The sequence below is a fragment of the Chrysemys picta genome, chromosome 6 (genome assembly GCF_011386835.1).
Source record: "Chrysemys picta bellii isolate R12L10 chromosome 6, ASM1138683v2, whole genome shotgun sequence".
In the NCBI taxonomy this organism is placed as follows: domain Eukaryota; kingdom Metazoa; phylum Chordata; order Testudines; family Emydidae; genus Chrysemys; species Chrysemys picta.
The window spans coordinates 59,952,574-59,980,178 of record NC_088796.1 but is presented as its reverse complement, the minus strand read 5'-3'; the positions used below and the strand labels follow the sequence as shown (position 1 = coordinate 59,980,178).

Here is a 27,605-nt window from a genome sequence, read left to right as displayed (position 1 = left end):
GACAGCGTTATATCGAGGTAGAGGTGTAGTGTTTCAGCCAGCACTACATTAACGCACACCTGCAGAGTCTACACAGCCCAACATATTGGGGTGCTTTAGAAATCACACACCCACAGAGTGCATTCCCCCACTATGTAGATAAGCTCTTACTTTAGTAGAGCATAATTCTTTCCTGCTCATACTGGGTCAAAGCAAGACTGCTTTGTAATACAGTCTAAGTCTATTAGGAGTGGTCTTGAGCTCCTCTTCCTCTAGTTGGATGACTCTTCTGCCTTATCCACATTCTTCCTGAAGTAGCTTTGGGAGTAGACTCCCAGTGTTCTTCTTTGTGTAGGAGGCACTTATGAGGAATTTTCACAAGTTCTTCAGCTTACTCCAGTGACTCTGTCGCTGCTAAACGTCACCTGTGGTTTTGCTGCTTTCTAGATGGCAATATATGGTCAATTTACCTCCTCCATATGCCACCCACTGTTTCTTTTCTGTCTCTTACTTTTTGCAGTATAGAAAACAACAATAAATTACATAACCCCAATGTTGTCCCTATGGGTGTTCCATTGTAGGATCCAAATGCTTGTGCACTCTTCGTTGGAGACTTTTATTAGCGGTGTCCGTGGGTCCAAACCTGCACACTGCAATTTGGTGCAGGGGCATATAGGGAAGGTCAGACCCACTGTCGCTCCAATTCCTTCTCAACCGCTGTTGTCTCCAGATGGAGCTCTGTGGTGTCCACTGCTTCTCTAGAAGTATTTGTACTTGTGTGTGTGTGGGGGGGAGGTTATTATTATTTTTCCTTTTTAGCCATAGTTTTGTGCTTTTGGGAGGGTTCCCCTCTCCCAAGCTTTGTTGTTTGCAGTACTCCCTGTTTGTGTTATGTCGAAGGCCATGAGTTTCAAACCCCATCTGACTTGCCAAAGGCCTTTCCCCCTCAGTGACAGGACTTCAGCTGACTCAAGTGCTTTGGAGAGTCACACTCCCATCAAAGTGCAAGGTCTGCATGGGGTTCAAAAGCAGATCTTGCAAACTGAGGGAGGATAGATTGAAGCTCTTCTTACTGAAGTGCCCCCTGAAGCCCTCTTTGTCCAAATCTCACCCCCATATATCAGCCTACCTCATCCTCTGACGCTGCAACAGTGACTGCCAGAGCTCCAGAGGCAGCTTCAGAAACGGTGCATTTGAAAAAAAGAGCCCCATTTCACAGAGAGACTCTAGAAGAAGGAATAAGTCACTTCTTTGAGCTAGATTCAAGGAGACTTCGTGTTCCGTAATGGGTGTTGCTGAGGCTCCTGTGGACTTCAATACTGAAGCATTAATACAGCCCAAAAAGCTCTCCTGTTCCAAGAGGTCTTCCAGTAAACAGCAGTGAGAAGTATCATCCCTGGTAGAGGCAGCAGAGACCTCCAGGCACTGTGATTCCTCTAAGGCTAAGAATTCTGGAAAAGCTATCTCAGACTTCAGGACTGCCACCTTTTCATAGCCATATGGAGCACTCAGACTGGCCTCTGGCTCCCTGAGGGAAAGAGTGTCATCCCCTGGTGTTGCTACACCTTCTGGTGACAAACTCTCTTAACTCTGGAGTGGGATCCTGATCTCCAGTGCCACTTTGACCTCTGGTACTGCTTCCAGTACTGATGATCAGAGCCACTGGACATGGGAGATAATTCCTCAGACACTGAGGATTTTGAGCTTGGCTCTTCCCCACTCCCATATCTTTGGAGATATTTCGTGAGGAGGACGTACCAGAGCCCAGTGGATGCTCCCAGCACTCCTGGTAGGACCACCCTTGCCCTCTCCTAAACTACCACCACAGTGGACCTACTGGAATTCTTGGGCTCCTTATAGGGATCTGTTTTATAGGGTACCCTCTTGTAAGAGACCTTGTTTAGAGAACCCCAGATCCCGCAGAAGCCTCTGGTCCCACAAGTTCAGCCACCAGTACTACTTCTCCCTGTCCAGGAGGAGACTCTGGAATGGGAGGCAGCAGCTGAGGACAATATACCCCCATCATATAAGTAGTAGTCCTCCTCCCGCAATGAGGCAGTGATGATGCTGCTGCCACCACCATCCTCCTATGCGGACGACTGCAGGGCATTTCAGGACTAATGAAATGACTGGCTGAATTCCTCCAAATTTCATTGGGGGAAATTCAGGAGACTAAACGTTCTTTAGTGGACATTCTGCATTCCACCCCCCAGGGCAAGGTTGCTTTGCCTGTTAATGAGCCATTATTGTCACCAGCCCATAATGTGTGGGAGATGCTTGCCGCCATTGTGCATACCAGCAAATGGGCAAATAAATATTACATTCCAGCAAGGGAACTGGAATGTTTTTTGCCCCCCTTCATCCCACCCCCAAATCCTTGGTGGTGGATGCAGTTAACAGCAGATACTATCAAGCTCACTCCAGGCCCACCCGCTCAGACAAGGAGTCCAAAAGTTTAGAACTTCTTGATTGGAAGAGCTATTTGTCCATTGCTTTCCAATTTTGGGTGGCAAACTATCAGGTCTTGATAGAATAATTGCTGAAATCCATATTTTGCTAAGTTCAATCATCTGTCTCAAGAACTAAGGGAACAATTTCAAGTCCTCATTTCAGAGGGTCAGTTTATAACTAAAACTTCTCTGCAGGCCTTTCTTGATGCTGCTTGCATGGCCTCATGGTTAGTAGCAACCACGGGTTTGCTGTAATCTTCTGGCTTCCTCAGGAAAGTTCAGAATACTGTTTTGAAGACCTTCCCTTTTGAAGGACTTAAGCTCTTCAACTGGTGACACTGACACCTTGCCCTACTCCTTCAATCCAGGATGATGCTCTGGTTGCTTGGGATTTATGTATCTGGCACAAAAACATTTCTGCAAATCACAGACAGCTCAACATTTTTGACCCTTTCAGTTCTAAATGTACCAGGCTTTTTCAAGTCCTGTGGAGCCTCCTAGAAAAAGATTCAGACCTCAAAGGAAGGGAGCCTCTTCTATGGTAACCTGTCAGTCTTGCACCTTCCTCTAAATGGTTTTGACAGCTTGATTGAGGATCACAAAGCACCCTCTTCACCAGATCTCCTCAGTGGTCCTCTGGCCTTGAGTTGGGCTGCTCTTCAGAGGTTCAGTCCATGCTTTCGAATGGTAGAAAGCAACCCAAAGATACATTGAAGACCAGCTATTCTGGGGAAGCTCAGAATTGAGGTAATTCTTAGTGTTTCCTTGTCATTTGTTACTGCAAACTAGGTACATTCACTTTTTTTAATTGTGATGGATTAGAGAGGAAATGGAAAGTGACAGATTTTAACTTGTTCTTGATCTAAGTATGTATGTCTTTTTATTTTTTACACGTTATTTGGAGGGGCAGAAAGGAAAGATTTGTATCAAACTTTGTCGCTCAAACAATTCATACCATATCTTAAATAACTTATTTAAATTAATACCTTTATTTTGCAGAGCAACAAAGCATCGTCCTGACGTATCTTGCCTTTGGAAACTACTTGGGGATGCATGTACTATCGTGCATGTCATTTCATCATCCAAAGTGAATGTTAAAGTTCTGGGATCCCTTCTTGGTCAGAATGAAGGCAAACAAATGCTGAAGAAAAGTGAGCTCCTCAGTTTGGGAGGAAGGTAACAATCATTATGAGATGCTTCACCATATAAAGTCTACTAAATCTTAAATGTTCTAGACTAAAAAGATTGGAAGACTAAAAATTTCAAATACTAATTCAATATGCATCCAGCATACATATGTGGAAGTGATATAAATGGAATAAATTGCAGAACTTTGTGATAAATGAATTATGCACCCTTTGACCATCACACCCTTCGCTTTGCCCCCAGTCAATTTTCTTAGGACTCTTTTTCCCTGGAATTCATAACCCCAGAACAATTTCAGACAGCAGTCTAACTTAAAAACGTTGCCACAGAATACTAGCCTAAATTCTGACACTTTTTTCCACACCTGTTTGTTAGTGACCATTTTTGTCTGCCTCTACTTCAAAGCACCTCTGAAGGCAGGCTTCAGTTCAGTGGTTAACTTTTAAGTGGAATGAATTGGAGATAAAACAGTTCTGTGATTCATGTTTCTGTAGGTGTTATGGCAGAGCATTAAAACTGATGTCCTCACCTAACACATGGTGTGATCTTGGAATAAACTACTATCGTCAAGCACAGCACCTAACAGCAGCCGATAGTGACACGAATGAGATCAGTGAACTGTTAGAGAAATCTTTACAGGTATTGCCTGTCTTTCTGCCATCTTCAATGACACTTTTTGAAACACTGTCACTTTCAGGATCACTTTGTGCTCAGTGTAACCTAAAACTGTGACAAAACAACAATGGTTAAAATCTAATGTGCTATAACAACTCATTTAATTCTCTTCATTCCAGTGTCTCAAAAAAGCCGTGAGGCTTGATAGTAAAAACCATCTCTATTGGAATGCACTTGGTGTGGTTGCCTGTTGCAGTGGTAAGTCTCTAAAATTCTGTGTAGCTAATTTAGAGCGCAGCTTGGCTCCTTTGTTTACAAAATTCAGTTACATCTAATCTCCTGTTTTTCAGGTGTTGGGAATTATGCTCTTGCTCAACATTCATTCATCAAATCTGTTCAAGCTGAACAAATAGTAAGTGCTGTAGGCAGCTACTGTCTGTTTGAAATGGGTATTCAAGATTTTTTTTTATGGAGTTGTTTTTGAATACAGTAATAAACTGGCTTTAATTTTTGTATTTAATTATTTGTTTTGTGTAGAATGTTGTTGCCTGGACCAACTTGGGGGTTTTGTACTTAGCAACTGAAAACATTCAGGTAAATATTCCTCCTCCTCAGATGATGGCTTTTTAAAAAGATGTTACTTTGCTGTTAAAAAGCATTCTAGAATTGCATTAAAGGGCACCCTCCTGTTTAAGGTAAAAGTATTGCCAGTTTATAAAATTAAATCTGTACCATTAAGCAGTTACAGGCAAAATCACATACTTGAATTGAGGTTTATTAAATACTGTTTGAAACAAGTGATTTCCATTAGGAGAAATAATTAAAGTATTCTGGTAAATAGCACAGGTTTGGGTTTTCAGACAGTTTAATGAAATCAATGTTCTACTGTATGCAATTTTAAGGGACAAAAACTGCAATCCAACATACAAATTCTGCTAGCCAAAAATTCAATTGTAGTTTCTGCTCAGGGGAGAGCTAGAATAATAAGAGTGCCTTTAAATGAAAATGAAAATGTATTTAAACTTGTATGAGGAAATTTGACTGGACCAGAGCATAGTTTAGAAAGAGGCAGTCAAAATCCCAGTTGCAGAACTGAAACTGATCACTGTTTTTATTTTTATTTTTTTAAATTTGTGATGTGAGAAACTGATTTCTTTAAAAATGGATTAGTAATAACTGAAGCTTTCAAAACTTGTTGCAAAGCTCTTTAATGCTCAGAATCTGATTTTTATGATGGGAATGCTGAGACTACATATAGTTCAACGCAAAATGTGGATTCAAAGAATGAGCACTTCCAGAACTAAGCTAGCTACATTTTTTTTATGAAGGGGAGAAACTTCAGTATTTCTAGCAGTTTGCATTTTTTCCCCACAATAGCAGATATAGCTGTTGATTACATGGGAGTATGAGGGGGCTTGGGCGGGAGGAGGGAGGTGAGTGTTCCTATAGTTAAAGCATGAGGTGGTTCTGAAATACTTTATATGGGTATTATACTCCTGTTCTGTATGCCACATTGAATATTTTTAGTGACTTGATTTTTGTCTCATATAAAGAGTTACACCATTGTTTCTGTATTTCAATAACTAGAACAGCAGGTTTTTGGCTTATGGTGCCAAATGACTCACTGTAATGTACCGGATCTCTTATGTGCTTTTACAGCAAGCTCATGAAGCCTTCAAGGTAGCTCAGTCCCTTGAGCCATCTTACTTAATGTGCTGGATTGGACAGGTAAGATGTCAATATCTTTCATGCCATGGGTTTCAATAGGTTTTAACAAGGTATATAGAATTTCAGCACCGACACAGCAAAGCACTTCACTGGGATTTAAGCGTATGCTTAAAATTAAGTCTCCGTTTATATTTTGTATTTTGTAAAATTAAGTCTCCGTTTGTATGTGTCTCCTTGAAACAGAAAAAGGCCACATAGACCTTCCTATTACTCACTTTGGCTTTCTCTAAAGTTTCCACAGTTTTCTTGTCCATTATGGGAGCTGTGTTCATTATCAGTTATTTTTGTAGCCTGTTACTCTGGAAGGAGCAGTATAGTGAAATTGGCTAATGATAGATGATTATTATTTATATAATGGTTAATGATAGAGTACTGTTTTCAGTGCTGTGAAGCTTTTTTCCCCTGGACATTCTGATCAAAGAAACCTTCTCAAGTATTAAGACACCCTAGCAGCCATATCAAAAAACCATGATCGAGCACACTGGTATCCCCCAGTCACTTGCTGAATTGGGAACAGTCAATCCATAATGCTGCTAAACAGAAGTAGTGCTTATGAGTCAAATCCTGCACCCTTTGGTCATACAAATACTGTCATTGATGTCAATGGTACTGCTCCTAAGAACAGTGGGGGAGAAAAAAAAACTTTCTTGTGTAGCATAAAGTTCAGTAATTTAAAGTCAGAAAATGTAAAGTTCTCGTAATAGTGGTAGCTCTCCCACATTAAACATTAATTTGCTACCACTGCATTGTGTATTAAGGTTTAAATTTAAGTCTGCATTTGCCATCTTGCAGGAGCAGCGATGGCAAAGAGGCCTCTATAGCCATCTGCATGTTACTGTCATGGGTGTGGTTGTGATTGTGATAATTGGGCCTACAAAGGTACCCTAATTGTGAGCTCAACTATAAGAAGTGGGGGGAAGGTCATAAGATGTCATAATAAATGTTGAGGGGTGAGGTGCAAAGGCAAAACAGAGTGAATTAGTCCAAACAAAAAGGCCTACAGATAGTAGGACTGTGTTGAGATAATGCCTGATTTAAGAAAATAAAAAGTGTAATACTGGATATCATTGAACCACAATTGGTGTCAGATATTAGGCCTAGTTGGTGAACAAAACAATAAGAGAATGGGCTATTGCTCCCATCGTTCCCTTTTGTGGTCCATAAAGAAAGACTTTAGGAGAAAAATTGGCTTCACTATTATGGTTGCCACTTGAGACTCCAGGAGTGTGAAAGGAAAGGAGGAATATGTGTGGCCATAGAGACATTCCCAACCCTACTCTCTCTTTATCCTGTTGTTCCCCTCCCATCACTACAGGTGCCCCCTGTAACCTTTTCTTGCTGCCCTGCTAATCATGCATAAGTGAAACTGAACTGTTGAGAGAAGTGGTAAAGATTTATATTATTGCTGTGTCCCAAAGTCCAGGTCAGGATTGGGGTCCCATTGTGATGGGTGCTATGTAATGAGAATCCTTGCTGTGAAGGACTTGCAATGTAAAAGTTCTTTGTTTCACTCCATAGATACAGAGGAACCCCGCTATAACGCGATCATTGGGGTCCAAAAAGTTCAATTGTGGTAAATGCGGGGTCGCGTTATAACAGGGTTCCACTGTACTTGTGTTCAGTTTGCAGCAGAGTGTGCGCCCTGGCTAGCGGGAGGGAGGGAGCGGGGAGAGAGAGAGAGAGAGAGAGAGAGAAGGGGGGCAGCCAACAGGGCCGGCTTTAGGCTGATTTGCCCCGGCGATGGTCGTCTTCGGGGGCCCCGCTCCCCTGGCCAGAGCGCCAGCCGGAGCACGGCAGCCCCACGACGCCGGCCAGAGTGCAGCAGCCCCGCTCTCCCAGCTGGAGCGCAGCAGCCCCGCGACGCCAGCCGGACGCTGGTCGGAGCGCGGCCGCCCCGCAGCCCCACCTTGCGACCCCGGACAGACCTCCGGCCGGACCACGGCAGCTCCACTCTCCCGGCTGGACCGCCCGCCGCAGCCACCGGGGCGGGCTGGAGCTGGCCCTGCCGGGGACAGAGGTGAGAACCCCAGGGGCCCATTGGGGCTGCAGGGAAAGTCGCTCCTGCTGCAGCCGCCGGGGCATGGATCCCAAATGCCCCGCGCCCGCTGCAGCCGCTGGGGCCAGACTCGCCCTGCGTCATAACCGAATTCGCGGTATCGCAGGGCGCACACTCTGCTGCAAACTGAACACGGTTCCCCCGTACTTCAAATGCGACAATCTGTTCCATTCCTTCATCTAAGTTTATATACTCTTTAATATTGATTTTTTTTATTCTTGTAGCAGTAGATATTACCATTCTTGTATATTTGGGGGTTTCACAAAGATCTCTGAGAATTTTTTACAGTAAAAATGCACCACATTAGGTGCTTATGAGATTTTTGTGGTCATTTTGTTATGTACTTAGCCATTCTTGGCTTTCAAGAAGAGCCTTTACGTGGGAATAATGATTAGGAAACTCTTATCTGCTTACAGTACCTAATCAAGTAACTTTTTCTTTTAAACTTGTCTGTAGGCTCTTATTGCAGAGGCAGTGGGCAGCTATGAAACTATGGATCTCTTTAGGCACACCACTGAACTCAGTATGCATGTAAGTATTTGAACAGTCCTCTCATTAGGAGGTTCTGAATAATGAGGCTTTTTCATATTAAGGAAAGGCATGTGATAAAAGTTCATATTTTATCTTATTAAAGTCAAAAGGTTGGAGGCCTGTTTCAAATTCCCCTTACCTCTCATGTTTTGTATTCTACTTGATATAGGTTTTTATACCACTCTCACCATTGTAGTATCTGAGCACCTTCCTATAGCGCTTTAAGCAATTGGACTAATATGTCATATGTGGCTCATTCTTTCTCTCATCCTCTCTCCACGGGGAGAAATTGTTTAATATGTACATTGTGTGTTTATATGAGAGAAGACCAGGTAGAAGTGTGCCTTGCATTAGGAGTAGAGGGTGGTGAGGTTTGCACTGGTGTTTAGTTCCTGTAGGAGTTTGTTCCTCTGTCTTGGACCAGCCCTCCAAGAAAGCGCTGTGTCCTGCACAGGCAAACTTTACCTATGTGGTAGAAAATTCCCTTGTGCCTGAAGAGTAAAGAATGGACACGAGTGATGATGACTTTTGTCCCTTTTATAATCTGTCTGTGAATAGGTTAATAATAATAATATAATATATGGAGATATACCTATCTCATAGAACTGGAAGGGACCCCGAAAGGTCATTGAGTCCAGCCCCCTGCCTTCACTAACAGGACCAAGTACTGATTTTTCCGCAGATCCCTAAGTGGCCCCCTCAAGGATTGAACTCTCAACCCTGGGGTTAGCAGGCCAGTGCTCAAACCACTGAGCTATCTCTCCCCCCTAAAACTTTTTTACATTTATATTCAAAAGAAGAATTATAATTGGAGTTGCAGTAACTTAAAACACAATTGTTAAGTAGTAAAAGGAAAATGCTGACCTGATGTTACACCTAACCACTCTTCATTGAAGATTAGCGTACTATAGAACAGAAAGATTTATTTTTTTGCATATTGTTGGTTGAGCAGTTAATGATGCCTGCTTGTGTGGTGGTGGTTTTGTTTTGTTTTGTTTTGTTTTTGAGACTGAGGGAGCAAAAGGCTATGCTCATTGGGTATGCTCAACGCTGCAAGATAAAACCAACAGAGAAACAGAGCTGTATCGGTACAACATTGTTCAAATGAATGCTATTCCAGCAGCGCATGTGGTTTTAAGCAAATACACAGGTAGGTAACATCTTAAAGTTAAAATACTTAATTTCATATCTGTCAGATGTTTGACTGAAAAGCATATTCCGCATGAATGTGTCTTAGCAATTACTTAATCACGTTTGCCAAAATTGAGCTGGTCATGAAATCTTGTGGTTGGGGAGGCTCTTCTGAGTCATGAAGCAGACCACCAAAATGTATCATGTGTGTATCTTTGTTTTTGTTAAATTTATGTCTAATGAAAATATGACCCCAATACAATTGAATTCTTTCTGGCTCTCCTTACTCAAGAAAGAATCTCGCTGAAGAGATGAGTAAAGAATGTAGGATCAAGGCCTTGCATGACTTGACCTTGAATGATGCCAGTAATAGACTCACTTTGACTACTGAACTTGTGCTGTTGACAAGAATATGTCCAATTTTGTAGCTTAATATTGAGGTAAATTTTGCATACAGTATAAAACTTTGAGTCTGTAATTGCAGAATCCTAATCTTTTCTAGTGGGATTCATTTATACAAGATATTGAAAGAGGGGTTTCTATGTTCTAGGGAGAACTGCTAGCATCCAACTTGAAGTTTTAAGTTGATACTTTTCAGTATTTCATTTTAATAGACATGACTTCAAAGCAGTACAACTGAAGCTAAAGCCTTGATATTCAATTTATATTTTGCTAAAGTCTGTAAAAAGTTGAACCTCTTCAGATGTCATTTTCTTAAAAAAATAAAATAAAATAATTCTCTTTATCAGTTTGAGAAATTTTTAAAATAATAGACTATTTGGTAAAATGGAACTTGTTCTAGTGGGCAATAACACTAATGCCATATGAATTAAAATCTTCTGTTGAACTAGCCTGAAGATGGGGTGGGTTTTGATAGATATATTTTCCATGTGTTGTGTGAAGGGTGCTAAAGTGACTCTCAGTGAGCACCTGATAGCTAGAACTCATCAAGTTGCTTTGAAAAATATATCTTGCTGTAATGTTTCACCATATGTCCCTGATATTTTTCACTGCTCGTTGTGTGTGAGTATGATCATTTCTGGTCTTCCAGAAAGAATTCAAAATGATGCATCTGCTTTCACGATGCTGGGTTATTTGAATGAATATCTGCAACTGAAAAAGCAGGCAACAGATGCTTATCAAAGGTAAACTATACACTGAATAGATTTTAAGTGCTGAAATGTACCCCTCAGGGTGACAAATCTGAGATGGGTTGGTTCTTTCCTTAAACACTATTTGCCAATTTCCTCAATGCATTTTAACTAATCATATTTAGGGGGGAGGGATAGCTCAGTGGTTTGAGCATTGGCCTGCTAAACCCAGGGTTGTGAGTTCAATCCTTGAGGGGGCCACTTAGGTATCTGGGGCAAAATCAGTACTTGGTCCTGCTAGTGAAGGCAGGGGGCTGGACTCGATGACCTTTCAAGGTCCCTTCCAGTTCTAGGAGATGGGATATCTCTATTTAAAAATAAAATGTAAAGGGGAGAAACTGGATGTCTGATCTGTTTCTAGCCCCTGTTATTGAGATGGTAAGATTAGTCAGAATGTATAAAACTAAGGTAAAATACCTTTCTGAGCGTTCTTCATTCACTAGAACATAACATTCTTCTTCGAGTGATTGCTCATGTCCATTCAACTTAGGTGTGTGTGCTCACCATGTGCACTGGTGCTGGAAGTTTTTCCCTCAGGAGTTTCTGCAGGGGACAGGCTGGCGCCCCCTGGAGTGGTGCACATATGCTGCAGCATATAGGGTGCTGCTGGCCCCCCTCCACCCTCAGTTCCTTCTTGCTGCCAATGATGGTGCATGGAACTAGTGCTGTTTCAGGTAGAGCTGTTGATTTTCATTCGTTCAAACTCTTTTGCCTCTTGAAAATATTACTGTATATAGTTTTCCTCTAGTTTAATTCAACCTATTTAAGTTAGAGACTTAGTAGGTCCCTAAAGGGACTTCGTCTCGGGACAAGGCATGCCCCGGTCCCCAGGCTTTAAACCCTGCAATGGCTGTAAAAGGCCCATGCCCATTAGCGATCCACATAATAGTTGTTTATGGTGCTTGGGTCACATTAGTGATAACTGCAAAATCTGCAAGTTCTTCAAGCCCAGGATGAAGGGAGTGTGACATTCGCTTGAAGGTGCTCCTGATGGAGTCTGCCCTTACCCCAATGCCAGAGCAGCGCTCCGATTCGGTGCCGAGTACCGTGCCCTCCGTGCGCAGTGCCCCACTGATACCGTCTATGAGCCGGCACTGGTCTCCTTCGGTGGCTCCAGGCAAAAAGCCCAGGAAGACTGGGTGAGGAAGGTCTCCAGTTTCCTGCAAGGGAAAGGAAAAGTCTAGGGCGGACCAAGGCCCTGTCTTGGGCACCTCTTCACCCCCTTGCGGATCCCGGGCCCCAGCTCAGGTTGAGTAGTGTAGCCCAGCCCACTCCCCGTCGGCTACCCTGGATAGTGGGGGAGGTCGTCGTCAGTTCTGGGTGCCATCCATGTCGGAGGCCCTCCGAGCGGCGCAAGACACTATGTCCCTCCCGGTGCCGCCCACTGTGGCCCCTGCAGGGTCCCAGTCCCAGGGTAAACCTGAGTTGGGACCACCACAGTCTCCACCTTTCCGGCAGCACTCCCCATCGCAGGGGACGTCCCGCCAACAGTCATCCTCTCAAAGCCGACATGCTTCTGACCATGATAGGCAGAAGCTTCATAGCCCCATCCAGTCTCCGGGCCTAGGACAAGGGCAGAGAGGTTCGAGGCATGGCTCGCCAGTAACTGGGTGCAGACCTCTGGAGGCATGCACCCCCCCCCGGCAGGAGTTTCGGCATCAGCACCTGGAATCTCCGCGGCACTGGTATCGCTCAAAGGACAGGTCAAGGGACCAACGGTACCATTCCCCGGACTGTCGCCAATCCCCCAAGGTGGCATCACCATGTGCGGCTACATCTTCACGACACCAAGCCCACTCTAGTTCCCGCTCCACATCCTGGTACTGCTCGTTAAGCATGAGGCATAGATCGTCGGCCCGGGGCTGTCACGGATCTAGACGTTCATCGAGGTCAGCCAGATCCAACTCCAGGAGGGGCGACCAGTACCAATTGGGACAGGGCCACCAATCAGCCCCATCTTGGTCACGGGAGCGACCACTCAGGCTCTGGCTCAGGTTCAGAGCAAGGTTCTCTAGCGGTGGGACAGGCTCCAGCACCTACAGTGAAGATTACGTTGCCGGCACTGTAGCCGGGCCCGTGGCTGGCACATTGGAATCCATCGGAGTTCACTCAGCACTCTCGGGCTGCCCACTCGGTATCCAGTACTTCGGAGAGACTGGCTACTGCCCTCTCCCACCCCCCTCCAGCCCAAGAGGCCTCAGCTGCAGGCGCAGAAGGAAGTGGGCAAGCAAGCCGCCGAACCACCTATGGTTGTGGAGGACCTCTTGGTACCGGCTTCCTCCTCATTGTTACCAGACGAGGCCATAGTAGGGCCCCCTCCACCGGTGCCCCAAGATGATGCTAAGGCACATCAAGAGCTGCTAAAGAGGATTGTCACCAACCTGAGTCTCCAGGTGGAGGAATGCACAGACTCTCTCTTTAATGTTCTCTGCCCCATGGCTCCAGCCAGGGTAGCTTTGCCTCTACATAAGAGGGTAGCTAAAATGACAAATGCCCTCTGGCAAACCCCCTCCTCCTTGCCTCTGATCTCCAAGAGGGCGGAGCGCAAGCCCGTTGTGCCATCCAAGGGCCACAAGTACCTTTATACCCACCCTGCTCCCAATTCCTTAGTGGTAGAGGTGGTCAAACACAGGGAGAGAAAGGGTCAACCGGGGACTATCCCTAAGAATAAAGACTCAAGGAGACTGGACTTGTTTGGGTGTAAAGTTTATTCGTCCTCCAGTCTACAGTTGCAGGTGGCCAACCATGAGGCCTTACTAGGCTGCTATGATTTTAATATGTAGCAGGCCATGACCAAGTTCGGGAGTGTCCTTTCTGAGGCTTCTAGGAAGGAGTTCCGGCCCATCCTGGATGAGGGCTCGACTGCAGCCAGAGCAGCTCTCCAGGTGGCATCAGATGCTGTGGACACCGCCACCCACACCATAGCATTGGCCATCTCATTGCGCAGGGCTTCCTGAGTGCTCCTCTCTGGTCTTTCCTTGGAGGCTCAGCAGTCAATGCAAGACCTCCCTTTCGACGGGCATGCCCTGTTCGCAGAACAAATGGACATTAAGTTCCATGGCCTGAAAGATTCCCATATGACCCTAAAAACATTGGGCCTGTATGTCCCCGGCCTTGCCCGCAAGAGGCTTAAGCCACAGCAGCCTCAGAGCCAGGGAAGCCACCCTCACTAGGGTTTGCCTATGCATACTAGATCACATGGTGGCGTGTGCATATGTGATGAAACCCCTGCAGCAATGGTTAGCGACAGCCTACTCCTAGTCCAGGGACCACCTGGAGAAGATCGCCACCATCCCCACGATGGTACTTACCTCGCTATGATGGTGGACCGACCCCAGGAAATTCCTGGAAGGAGTTGCCTTCGTCAGCACTCCTCACTCAATCGAGTTGGTTTCGGATGCCTCGGACCTGGGATGGGGGGGGGGGCGCACCTCGGCACCCTCCAGACCTAAAGTATGTGGTCCCCAGAGGAAATGACACTACACGTAAATGTCAAAGAGCTCAGCGTGGTGCGCAGAGCATGCACAGTCTTCCTACCTCACCTGTCGGGCAGAGTGGTCACAGTCCTCACAGACAACACAGCCTTGATGTTCTACATCAGCAAGCAATCGGAGAGCAATCCTCGGCCCTTTGCCAAGAGGCACTCCATCTCTGGGATTTATGCAACGACCACGGCATCCGTCTAGAAGCGTGTCACCTTCCGGGGGCCAAGAACATGCTAGCGGATCATCTCAGCAGCGACTTCTCCTCTGACCATGAGTGGGTGCTCCACCCAGAGATAGCCGGCATGATCTTCCAGAGGTGGGGAACTCACCAACTGGATTTGTTTGCCACTAGGCAGAACAGAAGGTGCCACAGGTTTTGCTCCAGATGGGGTCGGGGCAAGGGCTCCCTCTTAGATGCCTTCCTCCTGCCGTGGGCAGGAAATCTGATGTATGTGTTCCTTCCGATTCCGTTCATCAGCAAGGTCCTAGCAAAAATCAAGAGGGACAGGGCACAGGTTATCATGATTGCCCTGGCGTGGCCTTGCGAGCACTGGTTCAGGACACTATCAAGCTTGTCAGCAATCCTCCCTGGCCCCTGCTGAACCAACTGGATCTGCTCTCACAGGATCACAGCTGACTCTCTTGCATCCCAACCTTGTGTCCCTCCACCTCACTGTGTGGATGTTGCTGAACACTGAGGAATGGGCCTGTTTGGATGGGGTCCAGAAGGTCCTCCTCGAGAGTAGAAAGCCCTCGACTAGGCAGACCTTCCTGGCAAAGTGGATGAGGTTCTCCCACTCGCGACCGAATGGGGCATCTCCCCTTCGCGTTCTTCAGTGCAGTCGATCTTGGACTACCTGCTTTATTTGAGGAACCAGGGCCTAGCACGCTCCTCTATCAGGGTGCACCTGGTGGCCATTTCGGTCTTTCATCCGCCAATCTAGGGACAGACTGTGTTCTCCCATGACATGATGATGGTCAGGTTCCTTAGAGGCCTTGAGAGGCTCTTTCCTCAATCCGGTCCCTGGCCCCTCAGTGGGATCTCAACATGGTTCTGTCCAGGCTCATGGGTCCGCCCTTTGAGCCTTTGGCCTTGTGGTCCCTATCTCCCCTATCATTGGAAGGTAGCTTTCCTGGTGGCAGTGACATCGGGGAGGTGAGTCTCCGAGCTGTAAGCCCTGACCTCAGAACTGCTGTACATGGTCTTCTATAAGGACAAGGTCCAGCTCCGGCCCCACCCGGCTTTCCTTTCCATTGTGGTATCCGCTTTCCACATCAGCCAGGACATCTTTCTTCCAGTCTTCTTCCCTAAGCCCCAGGAGACTAGTGAAGAGAGGCACCTTCACGCTTTGGACGTAAGAAGGGCTCTGGCTTTCTACCTAGATCGGACAAACCTTTCCGTAAGTCGACTCAGCTTTTCCTCTCTACAGCTGATAGGATGAAGGGCCTCCCAGTGTCCATGCAAAGGATTTCTAACTTGCATTCGGACCTGCTACGAGTTAGCGAGAGTCCCTCTGCTGCCGATCATCAGAGCCCACTCGACTAGAGCATAGGCATCCTCGGTGGCCTTCCGTTCACACATTCTGATTCAGGACATCTGTAAAGCCGTGATGTGGTCCTCAGTACACACGTTCACGGCCCACTATGCCATCACGCAGCAGGCCAGAGACGATGCTGGGTTTGGCAGAGCGATGTTGTAATCTTTATGTCCGTGAACGTCTTACCCGCTTCCAGGGGTACTTCTGGGAGTCACCTAAGTTGAATGGACATGAGTGATCACTCGAAGAAAAAACAGTTACCTTTTTTTGTAACTGGTGTTCTTGGAGATGTGTTGCTCATGTCCATTCCATGACCTGTTCTCCTTCCCCAGTGTCTGAGTTTCCGGCAAGAAGGAACTGAGGGTGGAAGGCACCAGCGGTGTCCCTTTTACCCATGCGTACGCATGTCACTCCAGGGGGTACCAGAGCTGGTCCGCTACAGATACTGCTGAGAGAAAGCTTCCAGCACCAGTGCATGTGGTGAGCACACACACCTAATATGGAATGGACATGAGCAACGCATCTCGCAGAACACCAGTTACAGAAAAAGGTAACTGTCTTTTTTCAAAGAAGTGCAAATTAATCAATGCCTCTCATAGAAATTACCACAGAACCTTGCAGTATATTGAATCTTTCAATATGATTTTGGAAACTAAGTATCGTTGCATTGTCTCTACTGCAGGGAATCACAGTTCTTCCCCAAAAGGGGGGATAATATGGATGCAGTAGTGGTCACTGAACACAGCAAATGTTTGTAATTTTAAGCCATTATTAAAGAGACAGAACAACACTTACAGTGTAGATAAGTCTCACTGGCAGTAATAAGCAAAAGTATAACAACCATTTGCTTGTACTCTTGGGCATATTTGTGAATTACTTGTTCTTTATGGTCACTTCCAAGGGCGGTCTCATTGCTGAAGAACTCTGAAGATAAAGAAAAGTATAACATATCAATGCAAAATTATGGTAGATCACTCTGGTAAGCAGTGTTTATTTTGTTTTTTAAGTTGTTACCTCTTGCAATATCACAGTATTACTTTGAGTAATTCCACCACAGAAAAAGGAATGGCCACATCCTTCATTTAATGGGTACTTTATGGCAGATGATAAGCTATTCATATTTAACTTTCATTTTAATCTTAAACCATTTTTATCATATTCAGCACAAAATGTAGAGCTTCAGTATCTTATATGTATCTTTATTAAATTGATTTCACAGTTTCCCATTCTTAAAGCTCTGAGCTGTACCCATAATAATTCAACAGTTAGGTTTAACTTAGCATTACTTGTCTCTACTTATGTAGTTTGCAGAAGGAAGCTCAAACTCTCTTGGTTTTTCTACCTGCCATCTGACTTGGAATTTATTCCCTTTCTTTTTGCAAGTAATCCAGTTTGTAGTGTGAGTAGTTAGCTGTTGTATGTTGTCACTACTTTTTAAAGCAAGAATTTTTTTGTTGAGATCAGTGTCCAACAGTTCCAGGAGGTTGCCCATATTGGAGTCTAAAGTTATGTGAGAAATCCCCATAGAGTGGGATCTTGTATGTAGTATTCCTGGGATAGGGTTGCTCCTGAAGCAGAGCTGTGCTATTGCTTTGACCTTTGGGGTCATGCTGACTGACTTGAACTAGTTCTTGTAAACAGCACTATTGCACAGATAATTCTACTCTTTATGGTGTCTGCCTCAACAGTCAGAAGCATCAGTACCTTCTAGTCCTCTGATTCCATCTCAGGGGCATAGGATGGAGAGAATCTTGACATCAGAGGACAGTTTCAAACTGCTTCCTTTGTGGTGGCTTCAGCTCTGTTAAGCAAGGTTTTTGAAGTAAATTTTTCTTAGGCAGGAAATATCTACCTCTGACCTCAACATGAGTGATAGGACCAGTGCCCTCAGCCTAGAGAGGTCATGTCTTCCCATGATATTTATTTTTCTAAGAGGCTCTTGGGTAGACTAAAGAGATTCACTTAAGTGTTGTGATGCTCAACGTCCTCATTCCATGTTGCATGTATTGTATGTGAGTATGGTCATTTCTGGTCTTCCAGAAAGAATTCAAAATGATGCAACATTTTTGTGTGAGTACAAAGTTCCCATGATTGTTAATAAACTTTAGTAAATAGTCCTATTGCATTTCTGCTATCATGGTCTTATTCATAGCAAGATTGCCAAATCTATTCTTCCTCCTCCCCCATAGCAATCACTAGGCAGTATCTTTGTATTGCACTATAATATGATTCCCTGGATAGTATATGTGATCAATTAAAATTAATGTGCTCATATATTGATAGAAACATCAGAGAGCTCCAACAAGCCGTAACTGTATTTATTTTGCAAATCTGACTAAACGTAGTATTTCTGAGCTAGTAACGCTCTCTAAGCTTTCACGTAAGTGAAATGGGATTGCAAATATTCACATTAACAATAAGTTCAGACTCCACCTGGAATGAAGGGTTTGAGGGTACCCTAATAGTTCTACATTTCTTTAAACCAAAATTCAACCCCTTTCTTTTTAATGTACTAGGCTTCTAAAAGACAGCGTTAGTGAATTTAGCTGATGGTTGTACAGATCATGAACTGGTCCTGCTTAAAACTGCAGTTCAAAGCTGATTTGGGGCATATATATATTTTTTTTTTTTAGTGCCATAGGTCAATATGACAAGGCCATCCAGGCTTACATGTCCACTCCTCTCACAGAGTTAGATGGCATCGTAGGAGTTGCACTAGCTTACTTCAAGAAAGGGCTTTTACAAGACAGCATTAAAGGTAAGTGTCTGTTTAAACAAAGGTGCAGTACATGACCTGACACTAAAGGAATATGGCATTTTCTAGATGAACACTTACCCCCTTTTGACTTTGTACATCTGAATGAAAAATTCTGTCCCAACTTATGCATGCATTGGGGTAGTATGGGGTATAATAAAGGCAGAGAATTTTCAGATTTTCATATAAAATTCATCATAATCACCAGACTGCTACTGAGAAGGTTGCCATGAGCTATTGCAGCGTACTGGAAAAAATATCTTTTACTTATCAATTGACATTTTCAAGGCAGAACCCTGTGGCAGTACCAACACTTGCTTACTCTCTACGTCCAGTATGAGAGGGTAGAGAAATAAAGGTATTATGAACAAAGGTGGATGCTAAACTTTAAAAATGGTTTTTGCTGCTTGGGCAGGGAATCTTGAAACATCAAGAGAACGCATTCCTTTCCTAGATGTTCCTTTATCACCTTTCAACAGTTTTTAGCATTCATTACCTAGGAAAATGTATTTAGGTTTCAAAGTCAAACACTCAAAAGTTAGGAAATGCCAGACTTACAGTTGCATGTGCTTGTGCAACCTTAATTCTGCCCCTTTGTGTCCAACCTGTGCACTGAATGTGGCACGGGTCCTGTAGGGAAAAATGTATGTGATCATATAACTAAAGACTCTCAAGTGCATATACATGTCTGTATCTTGTCATTCCAGAATGCTTTTAAATCTTAGTTGCTTTTTTAAATTCCTATCTTAATTTAATATTCCCAGCTTATGAGAGAGCCCTATCTCTTGCCGAATCTGAACAAGACAAAGCCTATATCTTGACAGCCCTTGCAATAATGGAGTACAAACAGAATAAAGTGGATGCTGCAAAGACGTTGCTGTTTAAATGGTATGTGGATGGTGTAGCATGAGTGTGTGTGTGAGAGAGAGAGACCTTGCAGAATTTGAAAGTGCCATTAGAAGCTTTAACTTAGAAGTTTTTTGGGGGCTTGCTTTTTTTTAGCCCAAAAGTAATGAGGTACAACCACTGAAGGCAGCTTTGTAAATTTATCTAAAAGCAGTGGTAATGTACCTACCAGGAAAAGCACATTTCTTCACATTTGTTGAGTAGCTTGCTATGTATGTCTAAAATGTGTGTTTAAATTTAGGGAAAGCGTGTTTGTGTGGTGTTCAGCTACAAGAAATGTAACTTTTTCTTAATAAAAGTTTAACCTAAGTAATTAAAAATCACCCAAAGAATAATATTATAAGCACTACACAGTGTCATGGCAGTACTCTAGATTTCACTTGAAGAACAGCAGTCCTGTTTCACCTCTGCATTTTATAAGTGGTTTTTTATCTTTCAGCACTTGGAAGAGTAAAAAAGTGCCGGGTCTGTTACTGGGCAGTTGGCAGCCAGAAATTAGCCTCTATCATTTCAGCTCCCAATGTTGAGCAGAGTGGCTGACATTACTTTCCGTTTACCAAAGAATACTGTGTCGGAAACATGGCCATATTGACCATCTCCATCCTGCCAGCAAATCCTCAAGTTACTGAAATAATTGAGGTCTGCTACCTGGTGCTTTAAATCCTGAGTAATTGATGATTAACATGATGTAGGAAAATGTTATTTCTAGTCAGTCACGAAAGTGTTCTTTCTATTTTTAACATAAATTTCAACAATGAGTGCTTCCTACATAACATTAGTCACTAGCATTAAAGAAAACTAATAAATGCTCTGGAAGTGCATCATTTTTAACTGGAAGCATGTAACATTACAAAGTGAAATCTGTCAAGACTTTAAATTTTACTGTTGGGTTTTACACCCATATAGTGGACTGATGGCAACACAAAAACTTTCAAAAAATAATTTCACATAATTAGACATATTTGGTGTCTGTAGCTGATATTAAAGAGTATAACTCTCATCTTGTGTGGAGTCAGAAGAAACAAAAGGTCTAAATGTTCAACCTATTCTTTTGTGCTTTTTATAAAATAAGTATATTTTTCCATCTGTAGTTCACAAAATTTGGTTAACCAAGATGTTGGAGGATTGTTTTTCTTCCATTGATTAGCAACACAGCATAGAAGTAGGATGTTAAATTTTTGACCTCAAGTGAAATAATCAATACTAAAACAAAACAATAGGACCAATATTTTTAGGAACCTTTTCATATTCCATTGCTAAATTACAACAGGTAGTGTCTCCTTTATATTCATATTTATTTCCAATTTTAGGATGTGACCACCTTCTTGATTCCTGTTGCTATAGCATGGAGTTGCAGTAGTCATATTTGTATTTATGGTACATTGCAGATTGCTAAATATGAGTTACTGATAGAAGATGTAAATATTCCTTCCCCTCCCCCATCTGTTTTTTTTTTTTAAACTGGGAAATGCATATATCCTGTACCCTGAACGCTAGCTCTGTGCAGATTTTATTACTCAAACACAATTCATTTTAACTTAGATGATCTTGGAAAATTATACAGAAATTCTGCAGCTACCTGAAACACAATTTTATGTAAGAGGGAATTCTTTTCCTGGCAGAGATTTGATCCTTTTTTACTCTAGGGAATCTAAATCAAAGCTCTCATAACAAAATTATTTACATCACAGGTCAAATACTGCCATGCCCTCAAAAAGTGTGTATATGGGGGAGCAAACCTCCTCCTCAAAAATCAGATTGCTTAGTATGAGTAATTGAGTTTATATTTATAAGATTATGTATACTATTGGAGAAAAGTTTGCTTCAAGAGAAAGTAGATGCGTAGGGTTCAGGAGATATTTGTCTCCATTACCATTCATTTTTTATGGCTACTGTTTTAAACAAAGACAACTAAACATGCCCAATTCTTGCCAAGCAATAGTCATGAGCTTTAAAAGCTGAAACCCACATTACTCATTGTACTCAATCTTATCCAAAGGACTTAAGAATATTGATGTAGGACTGAGTTTGAGAGTCTTGTCATGAGAGGCTATTCAGTGCACCACATTATTATTGCTGGATTAGGAATTCAAACATACTATGAGCTAAAGAGGATGTTTTGTTGCTCTGAAGAGGTAGTTACAATTTGGAGAGAATCTTGTAAGTAAATTACTGTTTGTTGCACTTACAACACTATAACAAGTGGAAGTAGATGACAAATCCTGCAAACTATACTTGAGGCTAGTATTGTATTGCATAATAACTTGTTTTCCATTGGATTTACAGCTCTATATTAAAGGAACCTACTATAGAAAGCCTGCAGGCTCTGTGCACTCTAGGTCTGGCAAAGCAGGATGCTACACTTGCAACAGCAGCACTTAAAGAATTACTGAAGCACACAAAAAGCAAGGATAACGTTTATGAGAGATGCCTTATTACATCTGCTGTGTATGCGCTGCAAGGTAGAAATGTGGGAGTGCAGAGGCAAGCTTCCAAAGCTGTCCATAGGTGTGTAGTCTGCATTTTTGTATATTAATGGCAATGAAACTTTTACCCTTCCAAAATTATCCTTTTAAAACTTTGGGAGTGTTGGAACAAGACTTACTAAGCAAATATCTACACTTTTACAACATACCTAGAGACAAACTCTGGTATTTTAAGAGTGACAAGTGTCATTCATTTAGATCAAGTCAAATGGCAGGAGCTGCCTTTATTCTTTCATTTTTGAAATACTATCATACCACCTTTTTATGGGATCAGATTGTTTGTTTTACTCTTAGGACCACATTACACTGTGGTACACAGTTATAAATGTACTTATGGTCAGCATGTGTACCATAAACTTCTGTGTGCTCATTGTCAAGTCTCTGGATTGTTCAATAGAATCTTACTGATAAAGCTGGGAAAGGTCTGCACTGCAGCAGATTCTTCTCTGCACTGATCCCTCAGGTTTTATCTAATGTAATCTTAAATGGTTTCTTAGGCAGTTGATTCCATTAGCTAAATGTTTTTTGATTAACTTAAATGTGGAGGGGCGGGGAGGCGGCATTAAGTTTCAAGCTGTTGCTCTCGGTTATGCCATTAACAACCAACAACTTGTACTATCACCTCTCAAATGTTTCAGACAGTTACCCTATTCGTCTCTCTTTCCAGATTATCTTAAATTTCCTTATCCCAGAGCAGGTTTCTGATCTTAATAACATGTCCCTGTTCTTTGATGACACAGACTGTATTCTCCCTAATGTATCAATCTAATCTATAATCGTATATGTCTATTCACTTTAAGTCACTAGCCATGGAAGCTGTTTGCATAACTTTTTTTAAGAAGAATACAGATGTAAGAGTTGAGTACAGTAGCGGGTGTGAAAGTAGATGCCTATCCAGAGATGTGACAAACAGGATTCACATGGCTAAGTAATTTCTATAGGAAATGCAAATCTGAATATACTTACTCTCTTCTGTAGTAACCCAGATGATCCTGCCCTTTGGGCTCTTCTGTCTCAACTTGTTCCTCTGTATACGCCACAAAATGCAAAGGTAAGTGTGTTGCAATTATCTTGTATTAAGACCATGTGTGAAGCAACATATTTATATTTGAGTAGAGTTCAGTAATTAATTTTTTTAACGCTATTGTACACTAATTAACAAGAACTACTATTATGATTGCATTCACAATTGCATTTCTGACCAGTTGCATGTGCAACTATCTTCTTTGTGTGTATGCTTTAACAAAAGCAGTGATGCTCCCCTTAAAATAAATAAAAACACTATGCATCAGCTTGGAAGAGAAAATACCTGAATGGAAAATTAGTTCATATTGCTGATCAAGGTCAAGATCAGAAGAATGATCCTGTCATTTCAACATCCCTTGTAAAACCCTGGCATTAAACAATAGTGATGTAATCTGTTCAATATTTATCTTGTAGGGTGGAGCTGTGGCAGGAAATGTTGCTCATATACTTGATTTAAACCATGGAAAGGTTTGTTTTTCACTTCAGACTTTTTAATTCAATAAATAATCCTAAAGTGAACATGTTTTGGCTTTTTATAAAGTAATATTGAAGCACTCTAATGTTGCTTATTCTTCATGTCTAGAAAGCCCTGCTGCATACTGCAGTTAATCAGTTGGCGGTGGGATGTCATTCAGCTGAAGATGAGAAAAACAATGCACTGAAAGATATCCAAAAGGCAGTCCATCTTTTTCCAGGTGAACATTACTCTGTTTTTTATTTTAAACTCCTTCTATTTGTTAGACAGGATTACAGTAATATTTCAGGGAGAGTCCTTTGATCAAATAAAATAGAACTAGCTTCCCAGGGACTGTTTGAACACATCAAGGGACAGGTAAGTGCTGAAGTTGAGGCTCACTCTGACAACATTGGAAATTATTTAATCTCCCAATGAGAGAAGAGATTTGTGGTGGTTGTTGTTTCACACACCTGTCACAAAATTCGGATAGTCAATGAATTATAATCTGCTGCACTGACCAGGAAAGATGTATTCATGATTTTTTTTTGAGAGTTTGGATTGCAACCACTGTATTAATTTACTGAATGTTGGTTAGTATTACAGGCAGCTGTCTTGTTAGCAAATGACAATCTTTGTTATTATAGTAAATGCAAAACTAATGTTGGGATTGTGAAATCAAGCACTCAGAAGTCAAATACCAAAATATTAAATTTCTTCTACAATGTTAATGCTGTGGTATGCATTAACATATGTGACAAAGCTCCTTCTTTACCTTGGTGGGTCGTGCGCTTATTGGCAGATTTGCTCGCTTCACAGATTCACACTGTGGGTCAGGAAACAGTCCAGAGACCTTCCCCTCTGGTAGAAGCTATAGTCCAGGTCAATTCCTCCTGTGTTTGATCAGGAGTTGAGAGGTATAGGGGGAACCTGGGCCCACCCTCTACTCCGGGTTCCAGCCCAGGGCCCTGTGGACTGCAGCTGTTTAGAGTGCCTCCTGGTACAGTTGCATGACACCTACAACTCCCTGGGCTACTTCCCCATGGCCTCCTCCCAACACCTTCTTTGTCCTCACCACCGGACCTTCCTCCTGATGTCTGATAACGCTTGTACTTCTCAGTCCTCCAGCAGTATGCCTACTCACTCTCAGCTTCTTGCACACCTCTTGCTCCCAGTTCCTCACACACACTTCCTCTCCTCTGGCTCCCTAGCTCCCCCGGCTTGACTGGAGTGAGCCCTTTTATAGCATCAGAGGGGCATTAATTAGAGTCAGGTGCTTAATTGCCTCACCTGACTCTTAGCAGGTTAATTGGAGTCAGGTGGTCTATTAGCCTGGAGCAGCCCCTGCTCTGGTCACTTAGGGAACAGAAAACTACTTATCCAGTGGCCAGTATATCTCCCTTCTGCTACTCTGCTGTTCCCAACTGGTCTGGGTCTATCACACATAATACATAAAAACTAAATTTTGTTATCACTTTCTCACAGATATAGGATGATTTGACACTTTCTGTAGCTTTGTTTCATTTTCCAGTATTTATTCATTGTTCTCCTTCACATCCTTTCTCAAAAATCTTCTCTGTTATGATGCCTATAAAAACTTAAACAGTGTAGGCTGCTGGTGTGCTGAGACCACTGCCTGTCATGCTGACCAATACTGTCTTATTGTTCCATCTGTTGTATCTTGTCTTATACGTAAATTGAAATCTCCCTGGGGCATTAGACACTGTCCCAGTGCGACCCTGGTCCATGACCTGGATTTGTAGGCACTATGATAATGTAAATAATTGTATAGGCGGGTCTGATACTGGTGTGTGTTAACTTTGTTGCCCAATGGTTCTCATAAGACTCTGTTTCCAGGTACTTATGACTTTGTCAAACTTTTACCCATGTGTCTAAAATTTTCCATAGTGGGTATCGGCCTGTAGGCTGAATTTTAGTTTGGAAAATCTCAGCCAGAACAGTTCAACTGTTTCTGAGAATGGGGTTAAGAGAAAATACATTTTTCCCATTTTTAAAAAAAAAATTCTTGTGATCTTTTCTTTCAACAAAGTTAGCACCTTGTGCTTTGGAGTCCAGGACTTGTAATTTGGGAGGGGAGTGGCCTTTGTGTGATTGGATGTGCCTTTTTGCCATCCCTATGAAAACTTGCCCAAATTAAGTCAAATTATAAAACCTAGAATAAACCCAGTTTGTACTCTCTTCTTAGAGATTATGGACATTTTAGCTGCTAAAATCAAGGAAGATTTGATCCTCTCTGAGCATGTTTGAGCCTCTAGTGCCGACTGGTCTGTGTGGGCACCATCCCCACAGAGCAATTTAGCATGCTACCTTCAGCTCAAGACTACAAGGGCAAAGCTAGACTTTCCCTGTAATAGCTGCTTCAGTCTGGGCACTGAAACTGAGAGCAGAGAGTCTCTCTCTCTCCTGTGCTCTCAATGATCTCCCTGCTGACACCTTGGCAGCCTGGAGGAAGAAGCAATCTAATTTGAATGCAGAGGGGACCAGGTGGGAGGGAAAGGAGTAGATTGTGGCAAGTAGTCTGAGGCTGGGTACAAAGGAGAGCAGGCAAAGACACCAAGAGTGGAAGCAGAAGAGTGGAGACTGGGATTGGATAGGCAAGGAGAATGAGACTGGACAAGGAGTCAGGGATAGGGAAGAGACAGTATGGTACAGAGATCAGGATGGAGGGAACAGGGTAGAAGGGCAAGTCCTGAAATGGGCGGAACAGTTTGACCTCTAGCGCACACTCTCCTCCAAAGCCTGGAATATAATATAGAATTCCTGAGTTGTACCATGCCTCTGCCGGTAGCAATATCTGTGAAATGCACTGGCAAAGTTTGTGTGTCCCTGCCTCCCCCCGTCCCCAATTCTGCTCCACAAAGGATAACCATTTACTACTTCTACTAACTTAAGTGGCAGAGGTCTGAGCAGCGCATCTTAAGTTTCCACCCCTGCTGATGAACTATGTGATTGTTGATACAGTGCTACTTGATGGAATTTGTTTTTTCAGTTTGGTTTAAAAATAAAAACGTAGGAAGTTTCACATGTTGTTCAGTGTGTGGCATGGGGGCCACACATTGCACCATGAAGAGAAAACACAACGTTGAATAGCTGTTCATTAAGTGAGCACCCGTCCACTCTGTACACTGAATGAAGCAGGGGTCCATGTAATTAACTACTGTATCATAATGCATATACACACGGGGGGTGAATTAAGGTTGCCAAGGCAGGCTTGATTCTGGCATTTCTTAACTTTTGAGTGCCTGAGTTTGCAACCTTAATACAGTAACTGAAGTGGGAATACTGGATTTGTATGGGACAGAGGTAAACTTTTGTTGAAAATGTGGAGCTGTTCTGGGATTGCACAATATACAGAGATGTTCAGGGAGAAGCAGGTTCTTCACAAATGTTGGACAAAAGGAAAACATTGTGCCATAACCTCTGAGTAGTGTTTGGAAACACTGCAATAAGTGCACAGTTTAAGTATACAAAATTCCATCATTATGAAGCAAAGGAAACTATATTTCCTGGAGCTTCTTAAAACGTTCCCTTCTTTGTAATAACACTTAACATGTAACCTAGTCTAAAAGGGTTCTCTGGGACTCAGTGATGTCGCTGCTAGTACACAAAACTTCTCACGCACTTAATGTAGAAGATATTGAGCTGGATTCTATGATATATGCTTTAGGAATTATTTGGAGGAAGTTCTATGGCCTGTGTTGTACCGGAGGTCAGAGTAGAGCAGTGGTTCTCAACCAGGGGTCTGGGAGCCCTTTCAGTGGGGCTGCGGAGCCCCATGGCTGAAACCCGGTGCCCCAAGCCCCAGTGCTGAAGCCGGGAGCGGCGTGGGGCTGAAGCCAGTTCTCTCTCACGCCACCACCCCCCTCCCTGGTCCCACCCAAAAGTAGTGCAGGGCTGAAGCCGGCTGCCCCAGTGTACCTCCCCCCGCTGAAGCTGGGAGCTGCACTGGGAGCCCCCTTCCCCCCCACCCCCCGCCTGCACTCAGTTCCTAGCTTACCCCCTGCCTGCATGCTGAGTGGTTTTCAAACTTTGTGAATCCCTTTGAGTTATATTTTTTGGTTGTGTCCCCCCCCACAGCCCAGACAGGCGGAGTGGTCTCCTGAGTGAGTCAGGGAGTGGAGGGTGGCGCTCCCTTCCTGGACCCTAC

At 43.3% G+C, this 27,605-nt stretch overlaps 1 protein-coding gene across 14 annotated transcripts in view; it reads left to right on the top strand.

The window, feature by feature from the left end:
• Positions 1–27,605, top strand: part of SKIC3 (SKI3 subunit of superkiller complex) — an 80,163-nt gene that overhangs the window by 35,453 nt on the left and 17,105 nt on the right. For 13 of the 14 annotated variants that reach the window (XM_042855824.2, XM_024109604.3, XM_005306896.4 and 10 more), the window contains 16 exons: positions 3,429–3,605; positions 4,070–4,214; positions 4,370–4,448; positions 4,541–4,602; positions 4,728–4,784; positions 5,850–5,918; positions 8,431–8,505; positions 9,514–9,655; positions 10,688–10,781; positions 16,712–16,789; positions 18,444–18,568; positions 19,330–19,453; positions 21,758–21,979; positions 22,936–23,008; positions 23,398–23,451; positions 23,567–23,678. In XM_042855824.2, coding sequence (XP_042711758.2) covers positions 3,429–3,605; positions 4,070–4,214; positions 4,370–4,448; positions 4,541–4,602; positions 4,728–4,784; positions 5,850–5,918; positions 8,431–8,505; positions 9,514–9,655; positions 10,688–10,781; positions 16,712–16,789; positions 18,444–18,568; positions 19,330–19,453; positions 21,758–21,979; positions 22,936–23,008; positions 23,398–23,451; positions 23,567–23,678 — 1,688 coding nt within the window. The remainder of the gene's footprint in view (positions 1–3,428; positions 3,606–4,069; positions 4,215–4,369; positions 4,449–4,540; positions 4,603–4,727; positions 4,785–5,849; positions 5,919–8,430; positions 8,506–9,513; positions 9,656–10,687; positions 10,782–16,711; positions 16,790–18,443; positions 18,569–19,329; positions 19,454–21,757; positions 21,980–22,935; positions 23,009–23,397; positions 23,452–23,566; positions 23,679–27,605) is intronic. The other variant, XM_042855830.2, reaches the window with a different exon arrangement.